The following is a 19486-nucleotide window of genomic DNA, read 5'->3' as shown; positions in this document are numbered from 1 at the left end:
TACAAGGTTGTCTAAGATACTCATTAATCTGCTCCAGGTAAGGTGATAACTCACCTCTTATTTCCAGATTTTTGTTGCATTTCCTGAAAAGCTGAAGACTGGATGTAGATTCATAAATACACACAGAACTGTAATGGCTGAGCTTTAGTAAACAGCTCAAGACATTCTTAAATGGAGAAAAAAGAGAAAATTTTCTCAAAGAAACTCAAAATTAAAATTTGTTACTCATTGAAAAACAATTCTGTTTCTGGACAAGTCTCTCTCTTTCTCTCTTCCCCCCACCCCCCCCCCCCCCCCCCCCCAATAACCAAGGAACTTTTAAGTCAAGGAATTAGACTTACAAAAAAAAAAAACCAAAAAACTAACTGACTTAAATTATGCAAGGGAATGTATTTTTATAAAGTGCTCCTTAAAGATCTCAGGGATGGTGACATTTGAGTGACCACTGAAGAATGTTTCAAAGCCATTTCAAGACGGGTGAGCACAGGATCACAAGTGCTATTTCCAAGAAAGTAAATGACAGGAATTGGGATTACAACAATTTGAGCAGTAATTTATTTACTATAGCTTGCAATAAATTAATAATTAAGTTTTGTGAATCTCAACAACTGTAAAGAGTGTGGACAGATACAGGGCTGAATAAATGAGATGTATTGGAGTGTACCACATGCACTAAGGACACATGATGACAAGGCATTTGCAGCCCATGGGAAATGTCCCACATCACTTTGCCTGGCAAAATCTCAAGCACATCATTCCCAGTGCGTGCCGGCCCCAGGACACGTTGGTGGTTTGCTTTCCCTCTTACATCTGTTCCTAAGGCCAGCCTCACACGGGGCTTTTAGATCACAGAACAAAACCGGCTGTACTGGTGATGCAGACCCAGCTCCATTGCTGGTAATATTCAGCGTGCCCAGGTGGGCACGAGAAGGCAAACACCAACACACTGTCAGCAATGGCGCGGCCAGCAGGGCCAGGGCCAGGGCAGGGATTGTCCCCCTGTACTCGGCACTGGGGACGCCACACCTCCGGGGCCGTGTCCAGCTCAGGGCCCCACGCTGCAACAAAGAAACTGAGGGGCTGGAGCGTGTCCAGAGCAGGGCAAGGGAACTGGGGAACTGCTTGGAACACAAGTCCTGCGAGGAGCAGCCGAAGGAGCTGGTGGTGTTTAGCCCGAAGAAAAGGGAGGGTCGGGGGGAACTTTGTCACTTTCTACTTTTCCTGAAAGGAGCTTGTAGCCAGGTCGGGGTCGGCATCTTCCCCCAGGTAACCAGTGACAGGACAAGATGACATAGTCATAAACTGCGCCAGGGAAGGTTAAGGTTGGACATCAGGAGGAATTTCTTCACAGAAAGGATGACTGAGCATTGGAACGGTGGTGGAGTCACTATCCCTGGAGACATTTAAGGACAGACTGGACGCGGCAGTGCCGTGCTGTAGCTGACACGGGGGCGTTCGATCACAGGCCGGACTCGACGATCTCGGAGGACTTTTCCAACCTCACTGATTCTGGGATTAGCCCCGGTACGCCTCTAGACTTCACTGCTCCCTTGCTGCCCGAGGCAAGGCGCGCCCAGCCCCGAGCCGTGGCGCAGGCGGGCGGGAGGAGGAGCGGGCGCCGTCCCTGGCTGCGAGGCGCCGCGGGCGGGCGCGCTGAGGGGAGGTGGGGCCGCCGCCTCCCCGCCCGCCGCCATTTTGGCTGGTTCGCGTCGCTTCCGCCGCTGGAAGTAAACAGAGAGCGAGGCCAGGGAAGGAGCGAAGCGGCGACGCGGGCGGGACGGGACGGACCGGACGGCCGGGCGGCGGAGGCGGCGCTGGGGTCGGCTTTGGCGGAGAGAGCTGATGTGGCCGGAGCGGAGGCGCCAGCGCGGCCCGAGCCCCGGTTAATGCGAAGCGCAGCAGGGAGCCGCCAGGTGATGGGGCGGGAAGGGGCGGGCGGCGGCGCAGCGGGACCATCCGCAGGGTCCCAGGCCCCGGGAGCGGGGGCGGCGGAGCTCGGGGCCTGCCGGGCTGTCGGAGCCCCGCGCCCCGGGCCGGGGCTGGGGCGGAAGGAGCCGACCCTGAGGGGAGCCTTCTCCGGGAGTAGCGAGCGATCCTTAAATCCTAGTCCGCCGTGTTTTTGGGTCGCTGCCTCGCAGCTTCCCCGTGATAGCGGTAATCAGTCGTGGAACCCTCGCTGTGTCCAGCGGAGCGGGTTGTTGGCGGCAGGGAGGGGTTGGGTTCGTGTCCGGGTCGCCCCCTCTTTCGGCCCTGCTCCCCTTCAGCGCATTCCTGGTGTTCCGTGCGCAGCGGGGGTGAGGCACAGCGAGCTCGGTTGGGCAGGCTCTTGGGAAAGCGTTATCAGTCGGGTGCAAACAGCCCTGCACAGTTTGTTTTGTTTGGTTTTGGTTGTGGGGGTTTTTTGTTGCTTTTTGTTTGTGCTTTTTTTTTTTTTTTTTTTTTTTTTTTTTACTGCCGTTGTGTTCTGGCTGCACCTTACTCGGCAATAAAAACAATGTTAAGCACGTGCTTTGCTCCTCCTCCTCCTGCTCGGTGACTGAACTGTGTGATTAGGGTTGGACATGACTATTGCAAACAAGATAGCGTGGGTTGCGCCCAGGTGCGGAGTTCAGAAACAAGTCCTTGTAATAAGTGGACAAATTTGCTTGGAAAATCTTAATGAGTCAGGCAGCTTTCACCCATCTCTCTGCCCTGCTAGAGTCGGGTATTTTTGTTGGTTTGGTTTTTTGGGTTTATTTTCCTTTCTGGTAAGAGCTTAGCTTCTAAAGCAAAGTTGGTTAAAGCAGCAGTTTGAAAAACAATGATACGTGTGTGTCCTGAGTGTGCCAGAGAGAGTTAAAAGCAAGATTGATGGTTCATGCATTGCTAAGAAGAGATAAGCAGTCATTCCTTGAAAAGTAGGTTTTACTCATACAGTAATTTGCTAGTATGGAATTTTGCATCCATGTCTTCCTTATTGAAAAGTTGGCCTTGGGTTTCAAGTGGTGAGATCTTTAAATTACTGGACACGTAAAGCAAAGTGAACTTCTGATTGCATTGCCTGTTCTTATGTTAAATATCCAGAAAGGTTTACTCTCTTAAGTGGCCTTTTAAAAGTAAATATATTTTCGGATAGCTCTGTAAAGTTCTGCAGGCAAATATGCATTCTTTAAATTGCATATTTGTTTTATTGTTGGTATGTGAAGAGGTTGAAAGCAGTTAGATTTAATAAAAACTATTCTGATACTTTAAGTTCTGAAATGAGAACCCAAAAATTAGATGAACAAATTGGTCAAAAATTAGATGACAAAACAGTCGCGCAGTTCTTAAAATAATATTTTTTAGTTTTGAGCTTAGGCACTTTTTTCCTTTGGAAAAAAGTGATGTTTGGAAAAAGTTTGCCAAGGAAATACTTTTGAAAGATTTCAAAAATCTTAGTCTTTACGTCTTTAATTACAAGATGTCAGTAACAAAATAAGTTGTCTGGAAAGATGTGTTTTTTCCCCATCCCTTGCTTTAAGTCATAGCATTTAGAACACGTAACTTCTTGTTTTCTTGGAAGAAGAAAACATCAGTATACCTCTAAGTGATGGCTGTGTTGTCTTTTTGGTTTTTAAGTTGGCTGTTTACAAAAATGTGGGACCGTATCCCACAACTTCCATGAGTGTGTGTTGGTCTGTAACCAGCACATATTAACTACTTAGAGCTCATCCCAGTTAGCTCAGAAGTGCACACTGAGAGCTGTCAATGACCTGCCCCACTCCTATCAACACATCCCAGAGGCCTTCTTTCCAGAAGAAAAATGAACACAGTTTTGTCAGTGGCAGCTCCCTCCTGGTCTTCTCTGAAAGAGAGACAAAAAAGAGGAAAAAAACCCCAAACCCTACCTTAATGCAGTGGTAAAAGTAGCCTGCCTAACTGGAACATTTATGCAGATTACTGCCTTGCTAGCAAAAGACGAGGCAGGATCTCTGTAAAGGAGGACTTGGAGTCTCACAGTACCTTCTGTAGCTTTTTACAGATGGATTTGGAAAGACTCGGACATCAAACAGGCAAGCCTGAATTTGGCAAGGTAATACTTGCCTGTGGTGGATGCTCATTATAACCTAGTTGTTTGGAATATCTGTTTAGCCTAAAGCTTAAACCAATGTTGCATTTCAGACTGGCTTATTATAAACACTGTTCTTGCACTCTGCTGAGTTATTATCTCTAACGGAAACATGACAGGCTTGCAGTGGATTTGCCAATTAATTCTTGATTAATTTTAAGCTGAATTCCATTTTCATGGTTACAAAATCCAGTTCCTTCATAGTTTTGTTGGTTGCAGATGGTTCTGAGTCACTGTTCAGTTTTGTTGCTTTTCTTCGCTGATGAAGTGGCTCAGCAGCAGAACTCTCTCTCTGGCAGAAAGCTTGTTCCAGCACAGGAACTGTGTTCTGCATAGTCCCATAGACGGGAACTGAATCACGGAAAACAGTTCTCAGGAAGCAAGTAGAGATTTTTGCCCAGTACTGTTTTCATCCCCTGTTTGCCTCCAAGTGTGCTGGGAGTAAAAATAGGAGCTGAAAAAAGTCAAGACAAATTTTCTTCATCAGTCTTTCGTGACCGTATGTTCAGGTTTGTCTGCATCATCTTATGGGTGGCTTTAGACCTTGAGTGATAGCTTGTTTCTGTCATGTGAGTAGCTAGGATTAAAGCCTTTTAAAGATAGGTAGGGAGCTGCTGCCTTTGAGAAAATAATCTGTGATGCATTGGATTATGAACAGTATAATTTTTAGCTGGCATTTTGGTTTAGGAAGTACTTCTAGCCTTAGTTGCAGTACCTAGCAGGGAAATGTAACTTTTCAGATCCCGGGAGGGATCTGGGCATATGATAATCCTAGACGTGTAATTGTACTTGAATGTTAAACCAGGATGATTTCGCTGTGTATGAAGTCCTTGTTTATCTTCTAGAAATCAGGGAGGCTGGGGGTGCTTTATGTGTCAGGCTCACCCTGCCCCTGGATTCTCTCAGCTCTGTAGAGACTGGAATTGAGCACATTGTAGTTGAGTATGAGGCAGCAGAGCCCTTTAGGACACGATGTGCACTGAGGCTTTTAAAAATAAATAATCAGATGCCAAGTTCAGTTGTAAGATGGCATGTACAAAAGAACGTGTTTGGATTAAAACCCAGTGAGCCCTGCATGTTATTTCAGATATATGTAGTGGTAAGGGTTTTTTTCTCTCTAATAATATAATATAATATAAGGTAGAAGTTGCTTAAATGATGTAATTTTGGAAAAAGCATATGCTACCACCTTTTCCAGCAGGCTTGCTGAATTTAATACAATTTTGAAGAATTTTTTCTGGCCCTTCTCTGAATTTTTTTTGTGGGTTGAAACTTCCAGACTGTTACTGGAAATCTTCTGTAATGCCTATTTACTAGTTAGCTGGAAAAATGAAAGCGCACCAATGGACTTGATGAAATATATTTTCAAGGATACTGATTTAAAACAGATGCCTATTAAAGCAATGTATTTTGAATAAGTAAATTTTAAAAGAAAATATTTTTCCTCTCTGAGAAAAAAAATTATTTGGTCTGATACAACATCTGCAATATGCAGTGCTTGCAAGCATGCATGCAGTAATTATTTACTTCCTTGCCTGATTTTTATCTCCACAGTTTCAAGTGTAGTTCCTAATAAATAGGACTGGGCCAGGAATATTTATGTCAGTGTTAAAAAAATTGTTTAGAAGATTATCCTTCCATTAGTAGAACAGTAGAGTAATAATCAACAACACAGTAAAACAAATTAGGTTCAAAGTGTTCTCAAACACACAAATGAAACACTAAAAGGAGAGTGACTGTTATAAATGGGTTGGCACTGTTAATGATTAAAGAAGTAGTAGTAAAGATATCAGTTTAGCTGATAATGTTATTTCTGCACTGCCATTTTGGTTTGTTACTTGGGGTTTTTTTCCTTTATATATGGCAGGAAAAAACACCCCTGCCAAGGTGTTGTTGCATAAAGACCTTTTTCAACTCCACAGTTTCTATTAATATTGTTCTCAGCTCTTTTGCATTTACAAAATAAATAATTTTTTTTTATTACTTCTGTAGAATGAAACGAGGAAGGAAAACTAATGAGGCCAACAGCAGTTCATCTGAAGACACGACTGAGAAGGAATCCAAGAGACACAAGATTGCAGAGAAGAAAACCACAGCTGTGCAGAGTCCTGACTGGGCAAACCTGCTCCAAGACATTATCCTGCAGGTGTTCCAGTACCTGCCACTTCTGGATCGTGCTCATGCATCCCAGGTCTGCAGGAGCTGGAACCAAGTGTTTCATATGCCTGATCTCTGGAGGTGCTTTGAGTTTGAGCTGAATCAACCAGCCACATCAAACCTGAGGACTACACACCCCGAACTAATCAAGCAAATAATAAAGAGGCATTCCAATCACCTGCAGTATGTTAGCTTCAAGGTAGTGTATTTTATAGGCTTTTTTAAAGTGACTTTTATTCTAAAAGAAATAGGGCAGCTGTCAGTGTGGTAGGTGGCCTTATTTTCAGGCTTAAAATTCAGAGGAAATGGATTCTCTAAATGGACATGTAGACATGGAGGTTACCTCCCAATTAATTTGTTTGGGTATATTTTCAGGACCAAAACTTGGAATAACAGTATTGAACATACCTTTTCATTGTCTTATTTCTGTTAGATGGGATTTTTTTTTTTTTGGCTAGTGGTGTGGTTTGTTTGTGGTTTTTTGTTTGTTTTTGTAGGTCCTTTGTTGGTTTGCTTTTTGGGGTTTTCTGTGAGCTTTTTGGTTGGTTTCAGGCTTTTTGGGTTTTTTGGTAGCAGTTTAGCTGCTTAAAATTCTGCTTCATGAAGTGGACAGAAACAATTCTGATACAACTGCATGTGTGGGTTTACTGCCTCAGAATTAAGTTTAATCAGGATGCCTAAGTTAAGCATTTCCCCATTTCACATCATGTAGGTACTTGGCTCTAATATTCATGGTTAGAAAACATCTGATGCACAGAGAGTGACTTCAGTACTGCTAGGCATCAACTAGCAGTTTTAATATTCAGTTGTATGGGATTGTCTGTACTCAGTGCAACTGCGTTTCAGGGGACTGAAAAAGTACGTGTGGTTTGCATAGGATGGTGCATGTATTCATTCACCTTGTGGAATTATTTTCAGCACATGAGAACTTTTAATGTGGGCTTACATACCAGTGTGTTTTGGAAGGGTGCTGTGAATCTCCTGGCTGCATATGCATTAGCTGTGAGAAATTTGGAAAGGAAATGTGTTCTGCAGCAGGTTCAGCATACTTGTTTCTGAGATCAGGCAGTTCTAATGCTGGAATCATCAGCATGTGAAGAGCTGAGTCACCTCTGCCTGATCACATGTATTTCTACTGCTTGCTTGCAATGCCAGCTACAAACTGTTACCACGTGGTTTGCAGGGCTTTTATCAGAACCCAAATAAAAAAAAACCTAGGGCTGTAGTGGAGTGACCTCCCAGTGTCTTATCTCCTGTCTCTGTTGCTTTACACCCAAAGAATTTCGGGTGCCCTTTGCTCATAGGGTGATCCATCATTTCTTTCCTGTGTCGCTTCTGTTGTCCTCAGTGCTGCAGAATACACAAGGAAGTGGGTGTAACACTCACCGGTCCTCTGTAAAGGCTGAAAAAAACAGGGGTGTTTTCTGTAGGCAAAGAAGGATGAGATTGGTGAAAATCAAGGTTTTTCAGCTTGTGTTTAAGCAGCAAATGAATGTTCATTAGACTTAATCTATTGCTGCCAAGGTGGCATGGCTTACGGTGGAGTTAAATTTGATCCTATGATCAAGCTTTATACTGTTCTGTAAGTTTGCAAAGCTGTCATGGCTGCTGTACATAAGGGGCTATTCAGAAAGCACATCCGAGTGTCAGGGGAAGTCCCCTGGAGACACTCTTAAATGATTTGGTTGGGCAGCAAGCTGACTAAGGAACGTTTTGGGATTTGTGTTGGTTTGCTTGGTTTGGTGTGGTTTTTTTAGAGTATCCACTGCATCTGTTGTGGTTTTAACAGTGAACAGTCATGCAGGTTCATTGATAATGCACTTAACTCTCTAGCAGCTCAATTTTATGAACTGAGCCACTGTAAAAAGAAGTGCTTTTGCACATAGTAAAGGATTTATAGAATTCTTGCATTTTAGTAAGGAGGAATGTAAAGACAAATAGGCTCTGGACCCTCCACTTTCTTGTTATTTGATGTGGAATGAGTGTCTTGGAACAAACTGTTTAGCTGACCCCTCACCATGCTATATTTTGCCAAAGTGTTTAGAAGAGTAGTAAATTTATAGCAAATAGTCTTGGATTTTTGATTCATACTTTTTGGGGGAATAAAGAATAACATTGATGAATTCACAATGAGTTTTGTTTTTTTTTTTTTTTTTTTACATCACATTTCAGAAGGTAAAGTGAAAAAAAAGAGTGTATTTGCAGTGCATTCTGAACACGAAATTCATTTTGTTTTAAGGTGGACAGTAGCAAGGAATCTGCAGAAGCAGCTTGTGATATTTTATCACAGCTTGTGAATTGCTCTCTGAAAACACTTGGGCTAATTTCAACTGCCCGGCCAAGCTTCATGGATTTACCAAAGGTATTTTATTATATATATTTTCTATTGCCAAGTATTGCAGTGTTTCATACAGTACTTCTGTAACTTAATGAAAAGTTCTATTGTAGGAATATGAATCTTGGATAAAGGAAAGTTTATTAGTGGTCTGGCCTCTAATAAAGAGAGGAGCTGAAATGTACAGGGATGGATATATGAAGTTCCTTTCAGTCTCTGAATCGTATGAGAGCGTGGGCCTGACCTTGTTCTTTCAAGTCCTCCTGTCTGTTGACCTCAATGTAGTGCTGAGCAGCGTGGTGCAAGTTAAGAGGTTAGATGGTTCAGGCCTGTGTAATTGTGTTCTGAGGTTTGTTTAGGAGACAATTACAGTCAAATGAGTGGTAGAGTTTTATCCATGTGGACTTGCCATAGGGCTTACACAATATCCTCAGAAAGAAAGAGGATCATGATTTGCAGGGCTTCACATCAGGCAGTCAAGCATTAGCATACTTGGTGCAGTGCGCTGTATTTCTGAAATTTTCAGTCAAGATTTTTACCTTGCATGTTTACCAAAAATCAGATCTTGTTAGAAAGCATTTAATCTGGATGACAAACCCCTGCATGTGCTTCTAGAGAAGCATTCCTGCTGGTGAGGTGGAAGTGTACTATTGCTGAGGAGTGGGGGAGTGCTTGTGAAGGAGGTCCAGATACAAATAGACTATCAGCTAGATCTCAGTGATGTCATGGCTGGTGGTGGCAGTAAGGACAAGGAAGAACTAGAGACAGCCTTGGGAAAGGAGGTAGGCTGCAGGTAAGGTTAGCTACAGAAGGGTTATCAATTATCATCCTTGCAGTGGTCGCTGCCACATCATGTAGTTTTCTTGAATATGTGTTTTTAACTGGTAATTTTCAAAGAAGCTTTTCAGATATTTAACTAGTTTTGCTCTGATGTTTTTTTTTCCTTTTCTGATGTTCTTCGAGGTGTGGTGATAAGAAAACATGAATATAAAACAATCCACAGTGTGTTAAAAATACTTTGTCCTTTCAGCTCTTTCTTACTGTTTTCATTATTAATCTCAATGCTGCTTTAGATCTCTTAGTTTTCACTGGAGGGATATATTAGGGTCATGTCCAGCTTGCTGAGTAATTGTAATTGTTCATGCTATGTTCTTATTCAGCTTCAAGGCTTAAAAAGCACAGGCTTCCTTTTTTTTTTGTTCTCATTAAATTCACATTTGGCCTTTAAAAAAATAAATTCAAAGTAAGCCAAAATTAGCTCTAAGGATAATTTGCCTTTTGGTACTTACGACTTCAATAGTTTTGTCACCTGCATAAGGAACAGCTAGTGAAACCAAAGAATTTAATTTGGCCATGACTGAATTCTCGTGGGAAGCTGTTAGTGACCGGTCCATTAGATGAAAAGCAGACAAAGATGAATTAATTTGGAAAATGGTTAATACGTTGCTGTGGTTTTGGATCTTTTTTGAGGGTGGTGGGGGTTTTATTTTTATCAGACTCTATAGGAGGTCTGAACTACTTGGCATTATCTTCATCAGTGCTCTCTTGTTGTCAAGTGACCTGACATGTGGCAAATATCTCTGACTCATATATAGAGCTGTGTTGCTTGTCTTTTCACTTAGTACATTCTAGGTGAATGTACATTCTAGAATCTTTTAAAGAATCATACTGCAGACTAGAGATGTGGCAATACTGAAAAGACCAGCTTTTACATGTTGGGATATTGCCTGTTTCCTGTTAGCTCTTCAAACTAGAAGGTTCAAGTTACCTTTTTTAATAGGTGTGGTTAACTTTGCCTTTCTGTTTAACAGCCTTCTTTTTCTACATACAGAGAATAAAAACACAGTACTAACATTCTCATAATATAGAGTTGAAATAATATTAAAGCATCTTTTCTTCTGTACATAACACATATAAGCATACTGTCAGGAGAGTTGGAGTGGTCTCCAAAGCCAAAGTGCGTAAAGATTCTGAGTTGAGCTTCCCGTTTCTATTTGCATGAACTGACTTTGAAAGTTTGTGTAAATGTGAAAGGAGTAAGTCCTACTCTAAATCTCATTGTGTGGCAGTTTTATCAAAAATCACAAATATATCACCTAAAAACGAACAAGTATTGTTGCCAGGCTGTCTCTCAGTATAACTGTATTCAGGATATGTGCCTGTGGCTCAGAGTGAAACAGGTTTGAAATCCAAGTAGCAGCTCAGTTTTTTAAAGATACTAAATGTAGCACATGGAAAAAACACTTTTTTAAAGTCTTCTGTTTGGTCAGTCTGATAAGAAATTATGAAGATGAATTAACTATTCATTTCATACCACCAGTGGTTTTTACAGTCACTGCTGTATCTGCTCCTTAGTCTGTGTTTACCAAGCTTAGGTTCTGAGAGCTCTGTCTTTAATGATAAATTTCAGTGGTTATGCAAAAATGCTGAGCACTTGTCCTACCTTATCTATGTTGCTTATTCAATAATTAATAGATTTCCTGCTCCTTGGCTCTGTTTGGACCACTGCAGTTAGCTTTCCAAGAAATCTGTCCGAACCCTAAATACTCCTGTGTGGGTGGTAGGCAGGCAGTACAGTCATTTGGCTTCGGATACAAACACTCCTGACTGTGTTTGGGTCTCACCAATGCAGCACAACTTGCCATGAGGGAATTCCTCTTCTAGAAGATGCTTCTTTTAGAGTGTTACTTGCCTCATCTGTTCAAAGGAATTAAAAAAAATCCTTAAAATGAGGGCTTCTAGGCTTTCCCTTTGCTTGTTGTCTTTCTGTAGATATAAATTTGTGCAGTGGATTTCCCAGGGTCAGGTTCTTGATTAACATCTAATGTTACAGATTCTGATTTGCCCAATTCATAAACAGATAGCAAAAATTTATTAGACTTCCTCTACTAAAAATGTCAGTTTTAGTACCATTTTTTAAATTATGCAATATCAAAAGAATGCTTTTTCAACAAATGCTGTCAAGAAGTAAAAACTAGGACTGCTGTGCACAGTGCAAAACTATTGAGATTTTTACTTCACATACTACTCTTTCATTTAAACTTCCTTTTTTTTTCAGTCTCACTTTATTTCTGCACTGACAGTGGTGTTTGTGAACTCCAAATCCCTCTCTTCACTTAAGATTGATGACACACCCGTAGATGATCCGTCTCTCAAGGTTCTGGTGGCTAATAACAGCGACACACTCAAACTGTTGAAAATGAGCAGCTGTCCTCATGTTTCTCCAGCTGGTAAGCTACTGGGGTTTTGGGGTTAGCCTCTTGGGATTTTTCGGTTGGTTGGTTGGTTGGAATTTTTTAATGCATGCATTAAATTCTGTTTAAAATAAAGTCTGAAAACATAGGGGTGGGGTAAGAGGGAAGATGAGTATGGTATTACCAGCAACTGTCCCTGAATAAAGTACTTTCAGCTGGTGGTCAGTCCATCTATCCTGTCACTTCACAGTGACTGCTGGGCTAATAATAAAATAGTGCATGTCTGTTGTGGGCAAATAGTTAACCTCATATGGAACTTAATGAGAACATATCAAATTGATTGTGCTCTATTTGTGCAATGACAAAGTATTCCAGTATAATTAAGCTTTTTTTGGAATACAAGTTTCTTTTCCATACTTTGTTACGTATGGGTTTTGACTGTTGCCATGCCATGGCTTAGGAAGATGCTGGTTTAGTCGTTCTGAAAGAAAGTCATCACTGGAGAATAACTGCAGACAGCATCAAAAAGGGGAGATGAGCTGCGCAAAACTTCTACAGTCACCAGATGTACCTCTCTAACACTCTTAAGTGTGTTTGTAACAAGAATGAAGCCCGCTCATACCAGAACAAAATCACTCAAGATTGTTGAAGTTCACAGAATTAACATTTGTGGTAGATTTACGCAACGGCTAGTTTAAGATTTATTCACAGACACACTTAGAGTTTTCCACTGAGAAAGGGAAGAGGAATTGTAAATTAAATGCTGGCAACTTATGATTCCTCTTCTGAGGATGAGTAGAAGCTATAGAAACCATAACACCGTAACTTTCTCCATGCAAATACATTGCAGCTGTAAATGCTAGATTTATTATCTGTCAAATTCACCAGCAGGATTCCTACAAAGGGAAAGGGGAAAGCAGTACTGTTGCAGAGGGCATGTTATTGTAGTGATAACAAACAAAACAAACTTAATACCTTTTGTAAGTGTAGCTCTCAGACAGAGCCTTGTGTTTGGTTTTGTATAAAGAAGTCCTGAAAATGCAGGACTGGTGTTTTGCAGCAGCCTGGTCCAGCAAAGTGTTCACAGAATTAACTGCAATAGTGCCTCCTCCAAAGCTTTCTAGTTGTAGTGGGGGTTGTTTAAATTGGCTTGAGGGACTGGCTTTTCCAACCTAAAATGGTTTTTTGAGAATCCTTGTGTCTGAGAAGTGCAAGAGACGTAACATGTCTGTCAAGAGGAAAAGGCTTCTGCAGTAATTTGTAGCTAGGCAGAGAGAGTAATTTCCTTGGACTTGGATTGAAGAGTAACCTGTCAGCTCTAGCAGACTTTGCTGGTTTGTGGATAATCATTGCTAGAAGGCTTCATTGGAACATCATACAATTGATAATTTGGGAGGAGACATGGGTGTGTTCTGATTGATGTATCTTGCATGGTTGTAAATTGAAGGAACAATGGTTAAGAAATGTTAAAGGAGCACAAGTACTATTGTCCTTCATGGAGGATGAATAGATTGGGGCAAGATGCATTAGTAACAAAACCAGGGAGTGCTGAGCAAACAGTGGGAGAGTTTAATTGCTTAATTCAGATATGGGTGTGCCTTGAGATGGAGAAAAAAGTGGATGCACTGGGTTTGCATGGCACTTGTTTTGTGGGGCAGTGAGGGGGCTACAGGAGCGGTTTCTGTGAGAACTGCCAGAAGCTTCCCCATGTCCAGCAGAGCCAAGGCCAAGCCCATCAGTGACAATGGTAGCACCTCTGGGATAACCCTTTTAAGAAGGGGGAAAAGTACTGCAGGAGAGCAATTGCAGCTGGAGACAGGAGTGAGAATACATGAGAGAAACAGCTCTGCAGACACCAAGGTCAGTGAGGAAGCGGGGGCAGGAGCTGATCCAGGTGCCAGAATTGAGATTCCCCTGCAGCCCATGGTGAAAACCATGGTGAGGCAGCTGTGCCCCTGCAGCCCATGGAGGGCCATGTTGGAGCAGAGATCCACCTGCAGCCCGTGGAGGAACTCGTGTTGGAACAGGTGGGTGCTGGAAGGAGGCTCTGACCCTGTGGGAAGCCCATGCTGGAAGAGTCTCTTGGAGGCACGTGTTGAGAGAGGATCCCATGCTGGAGCAGGTTGATGGCAGGAATTGACCCTGTGTGGAACACTGGAGTGTGTTCCTGAAGGACTGCATGGTATGGAAGAGACCCACACTGGAGCATTTGTGAAGAGCTGCAGTCTGAGAAGGACTCCCGCTGGAGAAGTTCATGGGGGACTGCTTCCATGTGAGGGACTCCATGCTAGAGCCGGGAAAGAGAGTGTGGGGTGGTCTCCCCCTGAGGAGGAAGGAGTGGCAGAGACAATGGCTGAAGAACTGACTACAGCCCCTTGTACCCCTGTGCTGCTAGGAGGGAAGGAGGTAGAGAAAGTCATGAGGAAGTTAAGCCTGGGAAGAACAAAGGAGAGAGAGGAAGGTGTGTTAAGATTCAGTTTTATTTCTCATTACCTTACTCTGATTCAGTTGATAACATATTGATTTCCCCAAGTTGAGTCTGTCTTACCCATGATGGTAATTGGTGACTGATCTCTCCTTGTCACCCCTGTCTTCTCTCTCCCCTGCCCAGCTGGGGAAGGAAGTGATTGCACACCTTGGGTGGGCACCTGGTGTCCAGGGAGGGACAGCCCACCGAGTGGAACAAAGAAAAAAACTGGTATGTGGATAGTTGGATTCAAGAGCAGGCAGGCTGCAAAAATGAGACTCTTGAAGGAAAATGTGACCTATATTTTGTTTCTGTAATGGGGATATTATAATTAGCAGGCTGCTATAAATGTAGAAAAACTTTATTGAACCAAAAGGACTGTGAGTTACAAAGCTAATTACTTATAGATGCAATTAAAATGTCTTCAGATTGGAGGAGGGGGGAATGTTAATTACTAGGTCAGTTCTCAAAAAATATTTTAGTGAAGGACAGAAAAGAGTAATGAAAGTAGAGCAAGAGAGTCTCCACTACTGCAGGGATAAAGGAAGAAGATTGATTTCAAACAGTGAATTGCTCTAAGTTACTGTACAAAGATAAAGAGGCACGTTTGAGTTTGGGCTGAAGAAACAAAGGCAGTGATGAATTTCTAATCTTTGTGAGCTTATCTGAAGTTACTTGTTTGTTGTTCCCACTCCGAAATACTAACTGTTGGAACAGAGGGAATGGCAGATTGTTCCTGTAAAGGTGGTATTTGGGCTGTGGCATGGGGTAGGAGGGCTTCTTCTCTTGGAGTGGGAGTTGGGAAGCAGAGCAGGTGTCAGGTGTGCCTTCATCAGGGACATCATGGGTCAGGGATTTTTTTGATGCAGCTCTGCAGTAAGATCAGAGAGCAGAGCCATTTACCTCTCAGTGACACAAAGGTGTAGGCAGTGCCTAGGGGTTTCTGTGAAGTACATGGGCTCCAGGCAGGCACTCTAGTGGCTGTCTACACTGTATACATTGTCAGCTCTTTATGTAGGATGCATAATTGCATTGACAGACCATGCATATCCAGTTCTAGACCCATAAAAAATCACAGTAAGTTGTACCCCAGCTCTTCCCTTTTTGCATTGCAGTGGTCCATACTGTACCCCTAAAGTTACCAAAGACTTATATCTCAACAGACCGGGGTATTCTGAAGCAGCATGTCTGAGTTTCCTTAGAGAGTGATCATAGTGACCCTTCTGATTCATGCAGTGTTTTTGCAGTGATTTTTTTAAGACCATGTTTCTATGCTCAGTATAGGCTTCTCTTAAATTTAATAGCTGCACTTTAAAATAACTGCTGTTTTCTGAATTTCTTCCTGTTGCTTCAGAACTGCAGTGTATTGAGCTCAGGTTTTTCAGTTCCATGTTAAATGCTATGTTCTCATCCCTTCTCTTAATGGAAAGGCCGTATCCTACATTTCATGCAGTTTTCTGGGTCACATGAAATGCAGAGGACTGAATGCTGTTCCTAGTGCTTTTTTTCAGTACTGTTGTTATCAGCATAATACCATTGCTTGTATCTACAAATAGTGTGAGTGGAAACCTTAGACTGACCCGGATTCTACTTCTAATATTTTTGTCTTCTGTGAGCTGCAGAGTATATTGAATCATTAAAGAGAATCTGAAAATTGCTGTTTTAGAAATTACTGCTCTTAATTTCTACTGCTTTGCCTTTTTTTTTGCTGTAGCTTTTCCAAAATTAGACGTTTATACTTTCCTAAAAAAACCAAATACTGACAGCAGCAGCCTCTCTGTTGAATTAAAATCTAATTCATTTTACTTTAGCTTTGCATTTGCTTTCTTCAGATGACAAATTTCATTCACAGTTGCTTTGTCAGCCACAGAGCACCCAGCAGTTCTTCCAGAACTGGCTAAGGAAATGCTTTTATCATGAGTAAGCACTTTTTACAAAATTGAGGTTGAGTATATGTGGTCTTACAACAGAACAGTCAGAATACGCTATTTATATATTTGTCACTTCTGTTTATGTGTTTGTTCACTGCAGTCGCATTGTGTATGTCTGTCTCACATGTAGGTACACAGAAGTCACAAGATCCTGTTGTGAAAAACATTATTGTCCCAGTTGTCTAGTTTGATTTGGTTTTGATTTAAGGTCTTTGATTTAAGGTTGCACGTTTGAAATAGGTGCCCATAGCACCCTCCTGGCACACATAAACAATTCCCTCCTGTTTTATGTTCAGTCATCAGTGCCTTTTAACCCCTTGCATCATGTTGTCTTCTCACAGGTATCCTTTGTGTGGCTGACCAGTGCCACGGCTTGCGTGAGCTGGCGCTGAACTACCACCTGCTGAGTGATGAGCTGCTGCTTGCTCTGTCTTCGGAGAAACACGTCCGGTTAGAACACTTGCGCATTGATGTGGTCAGTGAAAATCCCGGACAGACTCAGTTCCACACGATTCAGAAGAGCAGCTGGGACGCTTTCATCAAGCATTCTCCCAAAGTAAATTTAGTCATGTACTTTTTCTTGTATGAGGAGGAGTTTGACCCGTTCTTTCGTTACGAGATACCCGTCACTCACCTGTACTTCGGAAGGTCGGTCAGCAAGGACGTGCTCGGCCGCGTTGGGATGACGTGCCCGCGGTTGGTTGAACTGGTGGTGTGTGCCAATGGATTGCGGCCGCTGGACGAGGAGCTGATCTGCATCGCCGAGCGGTGCAAGTACCTGTCGGCCGTGGGCCTCGGAGAATGTGAAGTCTCTTGCAGTGCCTTTGTGGAGTTCGTGAAGATGTGTGGCGGGCGCCTCTCTCAGCTCTCTATTATGGAGGAAGTGCTGATTCCTGATCAGAAATACAGCTTAGAGCAGATTCATTGGGAGGTTTCAAAGCATCTTGGTAGAGTCTGGTTCCCAGACATGATGCCCACTTGGTAAAGTCCTTAAAAGACTCCAGGGCGAATGGAGTAGCACCTTAAAACCAAGCTTACCATATTGCAATTTCCTGTATAAGCTTATTTAATAATATAGATTTTGCTGCGAGTTAATTAATGGTTTGATTAGAAAATTAATTTTTCTTTCAAAAATTGTTTTGGAACTTGAGAACCAAAAGAGTTCACAGCTCCAAAACCTGTTTTCATCCAAACAAAATTCAGGTTTCTGTTTTATATTTAGTCTTTGTCATTAAAGGTGACCTTAAATATTTTTGGAAATAAAAATTATTAAAAATATTGAAATGCACTTGCAAAAGACCAGTTTTAATATGGTGTTTATCTTTGATTTAGATTCGTAGTATTGGACACAATCATATTTGATCTTAAAAAGCCAAGCGAAACCCCACCAAAATTGCATGTTTTGTTGCAGACTGTAGCATTTCTAAATCCAGTCACCTCGATGACAAGATGACGATTACGAGGAGTGTTGAGTAGCCTGTGAAATACACACATTCTGTTAAGTCATAAAGGCAAGAGCAATACACAATAATAAGTTTAGACAACTAAAAGAGTAAGTTTACCACCTTATTCAACAGATTGTTAGATCCATCTAAAATGTATTTAGAGCGCTAACAACCAGTAGTGTGAGCTACCAAAAGCGGTGTGGGGTTTTTTCCACGCTCTATGCATTTTAATGTAGTTTGCTTGTGGGGTCTCAGATCTGCGACTAAACCTGTTTTAAGGTATTTTATGTCTAGCTCAGGAAGCGAAAGCATTCTGGGGAAAAATGTAGATACATTGTATTTAAAACCACACTGGAATTAATGAGCTTTTGTTGCACATTAACCAGTTTGGCAGCATACAGTGAGATGGAATAATGTATGGTTTGTGAAATGAACCCAGCAATGTTATTCTGATGACGTGGGTGTGAGCAGTGTGAGGTGAAAAAGGTAAAATTTGAATGTTGACCAAGAACCTTTTCACAAAACCTTAGACCTTTTGGCTGCTTTCAGTTTGACAGAAACGACATTGGAACAGTTGCTTAAGCTGTATAAACTAACTGTATACTGTAAATCTGTTTCAGAAATGTTTATGTATAAAGTGGATGTTTAATAGATGATAATTTTTGTATACCTTTAATTCAGCTAGTTCTGTCATTTCATAATATTTAACAATTCAAAAGGAGTAGACTTGGTGAAGTAGAGCAGTAGGCAAAAATTTGTTTTGAACATTTGATAAATCAGTTTTATTACAGAAAGTTTTTAGTTTGTAAGTGGTGTAGGCAAGACACTGCCTGTGATCTGGATGTGGCTTGTGACTTAATTTCTTACTGCCAACAGTTATTTTCTCTTGGAGGTTGCTGATGGTAACACTGAAGTGTTGCCCGGACAGCTGCATGTTTGAGAGATGTGTCAGCCCTCAGCAAGGCAGAGCTGCCCCCACGGGCTGGGTTGAGCTTAGCTGGTGGCTGCTTCTCACTTGAGCTGAACAGCTCCCTCTGGTAATAAGTAGATTTCCTTCATCTCTGATTTCAGTCATGTTTATCCGAATGTATAATTTAATGTAATACACTTATGAGTGTATTTAAGTTCATAATTACATTTTGAGCAAACAGTGCTCAGCGGACTGGACATCTTTATAGGGAGTTGTATGTTTCTGTAGAGCTTTGATTTAAAAATTGCATTTTATGAAATACGCGTTTTTTTGTATTAGAATTTGTTAAATTAATGTAATACTATAATTTGCTTTTATTTGTACAAAAGGTGTCAATATATTTAGTCTGTAAAAGTAAAAAAGCTGTGTGTCTTTTATAACCTGACTCTGAGAACTGCCTGTAAGAGAAAGGTGGAGTAACACTTGTAGTCTAGGGAATGGGATTTAGTTTTCACTAAATTAATGTGAAATAATACCATTAGTAATGGAGCCAAAACTCTTTGGACCTTGACTGCAGGTGTCCTGATGCTGCAAGGTAAGTCGGCAACATGTTGGTAGTCGGAATAACTGAAAGGCAAGGCGCAACTTCAGTACCAGATTCCACTCCTGGAAGTCACACCTTGGAAGCCCAGCCCAGCGTTCTGCTGCTCACAGAGAGGCCTCTGTCAGACCCCAGTGTGAGGAACGTATTAGGAGCTGGTGGCAGTGTTGGCTGTAGAACTCCTTCCCCAGCAAGGTAACTGGCTGGCTTTGAGAAGCCCTTGTTGTTGCATTGACTTCAAAAAGTCCTTCCTGAATGCAGCACCACATTATACTGGTTATTAAGATGTTCAGCACAAGAAAACTGCTTAAAAGCAATTGTCTCCCTCTTCCATGGGAGGTCAGCAGTTTTTATACATT

The 19486-nt window shown here is 41.9% G+C and overlaps 1 protein-coding gene across 4 annotated transcripts; it reads left to right on the top strand.

Moving 5' to 3' along the window:
• Positions 1-1651: 1651 nt before the first annotated feature.
• Positions 1652-18948, top strand: FBXL3 (F-box and leucine rich repeat protein 3). 4 transcript variants are annotated; one of them, XM_038137772.1, is made up of 5 exons: positions 1653-1913; positions 6080-6443; positions 8484-8606; positions 11638-11809; positions 16513-18948. In XM_038137772.1, exons 2-5 carry the CDS (start codon positions 6081-6083, stop codon positions 17154-17156), a joined length of 1302 nt encoding a protein of 433 aa, XP_037993700.1. In that variant the 5' UTR covers positions 1653-1913; position 6080; the 3' UTR covers positions 17157-18948. The 4 variants fall into 4 exon arrangements, with proteins under 4 accessions (XP_037993729.1, XP_037993700.1, XP_037993719.1 ...); XM_038137791.1 differs by lacking the exon at positions 1653-1913 and adding an exon at positions 1946-2154; XM_038137781.1 differs by lacking the exon at positions 1653-1913 and adding an exon at positions 2479-4051.
• The last annotated feature ends 538 nt before the right edge of the window (positions 18949-19486 follow it).

This window comes from Motacilla alba, chromosome 1 (genome assembly GCF_015832195.1).
Source record: "Motacilla alba alba isolate MOTALB_02 chromosome 1, Motacilla_alba_V1.0_pri, whole genome shotgun sequence".
NCBI lineage: Eukaryota > Metazoa > Chordata > Aves > Passeriformes > Motacillidae > Motacilla > Motacilla alba.
This window is presented reverse-complemented; position numbering and strand designations above follow the sequence as displayed.

Coding starts and splice junctions, on each gene's coding strand:
- FBXL3 (XM_038137772.1), top strand. CDS start 6,081: ATGAAACGAGGAAGGAAAACTAATGAGGCCAACAGCAGTTCATCTGAA. Junction 6,444..8,483: donor TGCAGTATGTTAGCTTCAAG/GTAGTGTATTTT, acceptor TTTTGTTTTAAG/GTGGACAGTAGCAAGGAATC. Junction 8,607..11,637: donor GCTTCATGGATTTACCAAAG/GTATTTTATTAT, acceptor TTTTTTTTTCAG/TCTCACTTTATTTCTGCACT.